Here is an 8,016-nt window from a genome sequence, read left to right as displayed (position 1 = left end):
CCACGCGCAGTAACGGACCCTCCCCCTCCCCCGTCCCGTCGCGCGCGCCGCCGGCTCCGCCGTCTCTCGCTGTCTCTCGCGAGAGCCAAAGCGGCGCGAGACCCGGAAGCGCCGCCCCTCGCGGCGGGGGGGACTCGGAGCCATCGCGGCTGCGCGGGGTGAGAGCGGCGCGGCCCGGCCGAGGCTGCCGGGAGGTACCGGGGACTGGGACGGGCGGGCGGGCAGGCACCGGGACAGCCACCGGGGCAGGCACTGAGGGGCTGGGGCGGCGGCGGGGACAGCGGTCTTTCCGCTTCCCGGCCGTGATGAACCGTGTCCGGCCGCCCCCAGGCTGTGAGGGGACCCTGAGGTGACCCCGGGCCGCGCCGGGCTGTGGCGGTGCGTTCGGTCCCTCCGGGTAACTGGTGGCGCAGGGCCCGGCCGTGGGCTGGGCTGGAGCTCCCTTGCAGGCGCCTGGGGGCGGTTCGCCGGTGTTACTGCGGGAAGTGGGCACCAGCCGGGGGCTCAGCCGGGCTGTAGCACTTCGGACACTGCCGGTGGTTTCAGCTGAAACACCGCGGTGCGGAGTGTCTCGAGTTACGTCAGAGAACCATAAAATCCCGGCATGGGGCAGGTTAGACGGGACCACAGTGGGTCACCTGGTCCAACCTCCCTGCTCGAGGAGGGTCATCCCCGAGCGTATAGCACAAGATTGTGTCCAGACAGTTCTGGAATGTCTTCATTGAGGCAGACTCCTAAACCTTTCTGGGCAGTCCGTTCCCGGTCACTGCACGGTTTTTGGTCATGTTCTTCCTCGTGTTCAGGGTTTCCCCTGAAACTTTCTGTGCATCAGTTTCTGCCCATTATCTCTTGTCCTATTGTTTGGCATCACCAAGATGAGCCTGGCACCCGCCCTTTAGGTATTCATACACATTGAAACTCGTGCCACTGAGGGTTCTCTCTAATGCGTTCTGTTACTGTGTTTAAACAATTGTCTTCATCATAGAATCAGAGAGTGGTTTGGATTGAAGGAGGCCTTCAAGATCATCTTATTCCACCCCCCTGCTGTGGGCAGGGACACCTTCCACTAGACCAGGTTGCTCAGAGCTCCATCCAGCCTGGCCCTCAACACTTCCAGGGATGGAGCAGTAGCTGAGGATTAAAGATGGGCATTCGTTGCCTGTGCATCTTGTGCCCGAAGTTTCAAAGCTTATGCCAGGAAAAGGAAGATAGGGATAATGATTCTTTACATAAATAACTGCACTGTTGACTGTGCATCTGCTCTTATATTGTGAACAAATGCTCTAGATTTCATTCAGCATGTTTACAGAAAGTGATCAAGAAAGAACTTGGTGTAAGCTTTAAATGGGTTATTTGAAGGTGGATGTGTGGCTGACTCCTACAGAGCATTTATTCACATGTCACTTCCTTCACTTAAAGCATTATTTATTTATCTCTTTACAGCAGCACACTGATAAGATTGCACAGCTTGTGATTCTACGCTATCATTTGAGGTCAGCATCAGCTGCCTTTCTTCTGGTCCCTGCAAGATGCCAGCAGCCCTTGCAGAGAACAGCCAGGTTATCTGTGAAGTATGGGCCAACAACCTGGAGGAAGAAATGAGGAAAATTCGGGAGATTGTTCTGAGTTACAGCTACATTGCCATGGTAAATGTTTTATACTTGACCTAATTGCCTTAGTCAAGGGATTTTTTTGGGTTGGGGACAAAGTTGATTATTGAGTGAGAAGGTGAAAGTATTTCTCCCTACCCCCAGTCAAACTGAACTAGAAGAGGTGAAAAAATAAAAAGCTGTTCAGTAGCTTTCCAGAATTTAATACAAACATACAATGCTGAGTATGGGTTGATTGAAAGAAGGGGAAGAGGGAGACCAACTTAAAAACAGGAATTTATTTAATATTTACCTCTTCATTGTGTATTACTTTGTGCAACAGGAAAATGAAACAAGTCACAATTGGGTTTAAATCCCTATTTTTCCACTGGTGTGTTTGTCCTGTGTACATGTTTCTCCATTTGGCTATGGAAGATGCCATGGGACTGGAGGTCAAAAGGCCTGCAAGTGACTGCCAGCCAGCTGGGCTGCCTCCCTTTTAATGAGTGCTTATGTTGATTCTTAGGGAAGAAAAGTATTCTGGCTATAGATAAGACAGTGTTCAGAAAGCTTTGTTTAAGAAGAGCATAATCTCCCCCAGGTGGGAGGAATCTCCTCCTGCTCTTACAAGTCTGTATCTGCTTGGCAGCACCCAGTGTGTTAGATAAAGAACTGGTTTTAGCTGTGATACTGTAAGTTCTGTCAGTTTTGCTTAGGAACACTGAAACTCAAGCTAGGAAAAGTCCTTATTAAAAGTGTGGCATAAAGACAGATGCCTCTGCAGAGTGTGTAGGATTTTGGTGTCAATTTCAGCTTTGGAAGTGAATATGATTTTTTTGTTAACATTTGTCAATGGGAAATTAACTTTTTGCTTCTTTATAATCTCACTGAAAGTGTGCTTAGGACCAGCTTTAGTGGCTGTGCAGTAAGAGTGGACAGAAATACCTCTTGGGCAAGGAAGAGATTGTGTCAGGTGCACAACACTGGGTTCGTTGTGAAAGATTTTGTGTATAGTCAGTAGAAATTAAGTGACCTAATCTGAGGGTAAAAATAGCGTGGCAGGTTGGTTTTCAGCAAAGACAGCAGACAATCACTGGCTAAGTAAGAGGCTTTTCATCTAATAGATGGCTGCTGTTGTTAACATGTGTTTTGACTGGCAGTAGTTTTTGTTAATGTAGGCATTGACTGTTCCTCAGAAGCAGTGAAGGTTTTCACTGTCTGGACTATCCTCCTAACAGAGTGCTAGTAATGACTCCTAATAGAATCCATGGTGAAATCAATTTTCCCTTCTCTCCTAGGACACGGAGTTTCCTGGAGTTGTTGTCAGGCCGATCGGTGAATTCCGCAGCTCCATAGATTATCAGTACCAGCTCCTTCGCTGTAACGTTGACCTGCTGAAAATTATCCAGCTGGGCCTGACTTTCACAAATGAGAAAGGGGAATATCCTTCTGGCATCAATACCTGGCAGTTCAACTTCAAATTCAACCTTACGTGAGTCTTTGAGCTAGGGAATAATTTCCTGTTCCCTTCTGCTGGAGTGATGCTTTCCTTTGGTGAATACCAGTGTCCATGTGCTCCTCATTGCTGGCTGGTTCTGAGTAATAAGAATTTAGATTCTAATACAGATTATGTGGGAACCTATTTTGGAGTGCCAGGAGTTAACAATGCTCCTGGAGTTCAAAGCCGTGCTAAAATTCTATCCTTATTACCCTTTCTCTTGATAATTTTATGTGCCTTTTTTTTCTGGAACAATGTTTGAAACTTCATATATATATATATATATATATATATATATATATATATGCACACTCCATCTCTTTCTGCTAAAAATAAATGGATGTGCTGGTCTCATCAAAAAGAAAAAGACCTCTTTACAGATGCATGCTTAAGTTGGTGTAATCATCACATCTGTTCAGGAGAATGAGTGTGGCCATTAAATGGAGTGTGGCCATTAAATGGAGTGTGGCCATTAAATGGAGTGTGGCCATTCTTGTCTCCTCCATACTGTAATATTCTGGGTTGCAGCTGAAACAAGTTTCATTATCCCTTCCCCTGTAATTATAAAGATAAACTCAGCATAATTACCACTAGAGCTGTCTGGAAATAAAGAAAGGGTTTATCTGGCAAAACCACACGTGTAGAGGAAATCAATCTATTTTTATGAAACTCTCATTGGAAAGCATTACAAAAATTTGTAGCTACTATGTGCAGATCATCCAGTTCTTGAACCCAAAAATTTCACTATTTACTCCACAAATTTGTGAGCTTCTTAAAAGTATAGAAATCAGAGTGAGGTGGTTTTTGCTGTGTAATCATTTCATTAAATGAGTTATCATATTGATAGAACTTTGCTCTGTGTGTTTCCTCCCCCTCAAATGACACAAACCAGTAAAGAAGTCAGGTTCCTGCTCAGCTCTCCACCGAGCGCATCATTCTTGTCCTCCTTCCTGAGTCAAGGATGATGCAATTCTGTTTACTCCCAGAGATGGAAGTGGAGGTGCTGATGAGGTGGTACCTGCTGTGGAGTGAAATGGAAAAATGTAGACAGGAATGATGGTCAGTGCTTCAGAGTTGCACATCTTCCCGTTTGGGAAAACTCCCCTTTTCTCTGGGCCCTCATCTGTGGTGCTTCCCTTCGCCTTGCAGAAGCGACATTGTTCAAAACTCTCAGTTTCAGTCCTATGGAGGTGGAATCTTTGGAATTTGCACTAGCAATGGAATTGTTAACTAGTTGTGATCACAGCTTGTTACGGATGTAGGAGGCTGCCGTAGTGGTATTAAAACTGAGTCAGTTTGAATTCTAGAGAGACAGAGTGGAACCCACAGGTATCCTACTGGTTAGTCCAATTCTTGACATACAGTGTGGGGAGAATTTTTCTAAAATGAGCTTGTCTTGGCAGCACCCTGAGTGCAAACCTGCTTTTTTTCCCTTCAGGGAAGACATGTACTCTCAGGATTCCATAGACCTCCTTGCCAGCTCTGGGCTGCAGTTCCAGAAGCATGAAGAAGAAGGGATCGATACCCTGCATTTTGCTGAGTTGCTGATGACATCTGGGGTTGTTCTCAGTGACAGTGTGAAATGGCTGTCCTTCCACAGGTGGGTCCAGGATGGTCACTGACCCTGTTAAATCTCTTCTTAATTCTCTGCATTTTCCATGGAAATTGACAGATTTTAAGGAGAAAAATTAGCAGTCCTGTAGTTCTTAAAATAAACATCAAGATACAAAGGCCAAGTTTAAGAAGTAAGGACACTTCATAGTCTGACTTTCTGACTGCTTGCGAATCCTTTTGCTGTTACAGTCTCCCTCTCTTGAAGAAGCTACTAACAAGTTGAAATGTGATTTCTACACTTAGTAAATGCATTGTAAAGTAAGGATTTTGTTTCTTTTTCCTTCCAGTGTTGGTGGTGCTCTGAACTTCCATCTGTGTGGTTAAGACATCTTTCTTGTAGCATTTCAACCAACTTGATTAGGAAGCCTCTGGTCCTTGATACTATCACAAATGAAAGGACTTGGCACCACCTCCTTCTCCCTCAACAGATACTTGCAGGGTTTCCTGCTTTTCTGTATTGCCCTTAGCTGCAGAAATGTACAGAGTTGGGAAGAAACGTGTATCCTTCCCAATGGCTTAGCTGTTCCACAAAAGGCCAGTGAAGGCACTTGGGGAGCATCCCAAAATCCTACATTGACATAGAAAATCAGGATGTGTTCTGGCTGGGATCTAGAATTTTATGAATGTCAGAAAATGTTAAGGCTTGAAAGGCACAGCAAGTAAAATGCTATTGAAAAAGGAGATACAGGACTGATTGGGTTATAGGTGCTGCCTGCTTACCTGGTTTCTCTATGGTTTTGTTTTCAGTGGTTATGACTTTGGCTACATGGTGAAGTTGTTGACAGATTCCAGGTTACCAGAAGAGGAACATGAATTTTTCCATATCTTAAATCTTTTCTTCCCATCTATCTATGATGTGAAGTACTTAATGAAGAGCTGCAAAAACCTTAAGGTATCTCCCCAGCATGCAGGTGATGGGCATCAACACTAAATGTACAGGAATACAAGTGGCAGAACTCCTGCAGATGTTGTCTTAGAACTGGAATTTGTATAAAAGCCAGTACTGACACAGAAGCACCTGAGACACAGTTTGTGTCTAATGGATGCTGCCCTCCCCAGTTTCAGACTTACCAAGTGTTTATTATAAAGGGGACATTGCCACAGCCTCCTGGTTTGTGTATCAGAGGCTAATTATAATTCAGCGTATTTATGCTTCCTATGCAAGGCTATTTCTTTTACATGAAATACTCTGACTTGATTAACTGGTAAGAGGGTTGAAGGTAATTTATCTACTGAATCACAGCCTTGAGTAAAGGGAGGGAAAGGCCCAGCATGTGTAACCTATGAATGTACCCACAGTTATCTCAAGTATCTGCAACAGGAAAGGAAGGCACCTAAATTTCCAAAGAGTTATTTATGGACTCTTGAACACCATTTCCCACTGTGTTTTGCTCACAGCTGGAGTGTGTGTACTGCTGGGATCTGCACTGGTTCATCACAGCCTGTTTGCCCTCATGTTTTGGAGAAACGTGGCAATTTTGGCAAGAGATGGATCTGCCAAAATAAAATCTCTTCTGTTCTCTTTGCAGGGTGGCCTTCAGGAAGTGGCAGATCAGCTGGATTTGCAGCGAATTGGACGACAGCACCAGGCAGGATCAGACTCTCTTCTCACAGGAATGGCGTTCTTCAGAATGAAAGAGGTACTGCAGTGTTCCTCCTTCTCCACTTCCTATCCATAACTGTCAACATGTACAATGTGGTGTTTGTTTTGGTTTGGGATTTTTGAGCCTTGTGGCCGTTACACTTCAAACTGTCAGGAATAGGAATTGCTGATACTGGCACAGACTTGTTCTGTTTACTTACCTTTCATGTACTTACTTTAATTTACACACTCCATCTTGGAGGTGGCTGATTTAAATGAGCTGTTAATTAACACTGGATGTTTTCTGATTTAGAGGCACAATTAAACAATACCTGTTTCTCTTCTTTTTTTTTAAATCTGCAGTTATTTTTTGAGGATACAATTGATGATGCAAAGTATTGTGGACGACTGTATGGCCTTGGCACAGGAGTGGCTCAGAAACAAAATGAAGATGTGGACTCAGCCCAAGAGAAAATGAGCATTTTGGCCATTATCAACAACATGCACCCGTGATGAGCGGTGCCCCTCAGCAGAACATGTTTACCATATTGGCAGCTGCTGTCCTCAGCCATTTTCCCTAAACAGTATCTCAAACAAAAAGCATCTTCAGTGCACAGGTTGCACCAAGCCTGCAGTTTTGCTGAAGAGCTGCATTTTCCTTTGAAACCCAGAAGAGTTGACTGAATTCCTAATGCCAGCATTTGTGGTTTGCCATATTTTTAATACCAAGGGCAAAGGACAGAATCTACTGTGTATACCTCTGTTTTTTTCCTCTTTATACTGTACAGAATCTGCAAGGAAGGTTTACCGGTAGAATACTGGGTAGAGCTATGGGTTGGGAAATGCAGTGAAAATGGACACAGACATACACACAAATTTGTAATTTGTGTTTTATAAAGCTTATTTTAAAACTTCTGCATGTTGTGAGGGTGACAGCTTCACCTCATGTGTTGCTTATTTTATCTCTCTCTGTGGAAATTGCTCCCTTTGATCACTGCAGAAGTTTGGGAACGGATGACATTAAAAATGATCCTTGCAGCTAAAAATACTCAGAGATTTGCTTTAACAACAGAGGGAATGGAGAGTAATGGAGCTGATTTGATCAGCACTCCTTAGTTTCTAATTCTCTATGTTACAGGTTTGACCCATACTAAGCCTCAGCTTTGTTCTTACGGGTATTAAGGAACTGTTCTGGAAATACATTCAGAGGCCCACAAGTTCACCTTTGACAGGGGATTGGACCAATACTCTGACTTCAGTTTTCTTCAACTTAAACCTACAAATTTTATTCTTCTCCTGCAACACAACTAGGTCAGCAGATGGAAAAATATTTGTTCCCCCCTGCCTCTCCAGCCCCTAATTTTATGGCATGCTTAACAGATAAAACAGCTGTTTCTTTTCATTATAATCACCTGAAAAGTAGTTAAGAGGATGAAGAACTTGGGATTCTGACTTTGAAAAACATTCTATAGTATTTTTTTTTCAACAGCTCTGTAATGACATTTCTTAAAAGAACAAACCCTTTTGGACATGTCAAACTTAAAAATTTTTAAGACTGGCATTTTGAACAAACGTAATCCACTATTAAAAGTTGAGGTTTAGAGCTGGTATTTGAAATGTTTGTAAAGACTAGTTTTTATTTTTTGTAAAATAAATTTTTTTAAACCAGGCTTTGTTTCGGATTTTCCATCAAGCACTAAAATTTCCACAGTTGAGGCTTTGGAGTCTGAATT

General features: G+C 43.7%; 1 protein-coding gene across 2 annotated transcripts; it reads left to right on the top strand.

The window, feature by feature from the left end:
• Window positions 1-104: 104 nt before the first annotated feature.
• CNOT8 (CCR4-NOT transcription complex subunit 8) lies at window positions 105-7,952 on the top strand. Of its 2 annotated transcripts, none has more exons than XM_048319441.1 (7): window positions 105-194; window positions 1,444-1,646; window positions 2,888-3,081; window positions 4,526-4,687; window positions 5,449-5,593; window positions 6,231-6,341; window positions 6,647-7,952. In XM_048319441.1, exons 2-7 carry the CDS (start codon window positions 1,530-1,532, stop codon window positions 6,794-6,796), a joined length of 879 nt encoding a protein of 292 aa, XP_048175398.1. In that variant the 5' UTR covers window positions 105-194; window positions 1,444-1,529; the 3' UTR covers window positions 6,797-7,952. The 2 variants fall into 2 exon arrangements, with proteins under 2 accessions (XP_048175398.1, XP_048175399.1); XM_048319442.1 differs by having other exon boundaries at window positions 124-194; window positions 1,447-1,646.
• The last annotated feature ends 64 nt before the right edge of the window (window positions 7,953-8,016 follow it).

The sequence above is a fragment of the Corvus hawaiiensis genome, chromosome 15 (genome assembly GCF_020740725.1).
Source record: "Corvus hawaiiensis isolate bCorHaw1 chromosome 15, bCorHaw1.pri.cur, whole genome shotgun sequence".
NCBI classification, from domain to species: Eukaryota; Metazoa; Chordata; class Aves; order Passeriformes; family Corvidae; genus Corvus; species Corvus hawaiiensis.
Note: the sequence above shows the minus strand (reverse complement) of the source record. Positions and strands in the feature narration are given on the sequence as shown.

Coding starts and splice junctions, on each gene's coding strand:
- CNOT8 (XM_048319441.1), top strand. CDS start 1,530: ATGCCAGCAGCCCTTGCAGAGAACAGCCAGGTTATCTGTGAAGTATGG. Junction 3,082..4,525: donor AACTTCAAATTCAACCTTAC/GTGAGTCTTTGA, acceptor TTTTCCCTTCAG/GGAAGACATGTACTCTCAGG. Junction 4,688..5,448: donor AAATGGCTGTCCTTCCACAG/GTGGGTCCAGGA, acceptor TTTTGTTTTCAG/TGGTTATGACTTTGGCTACA.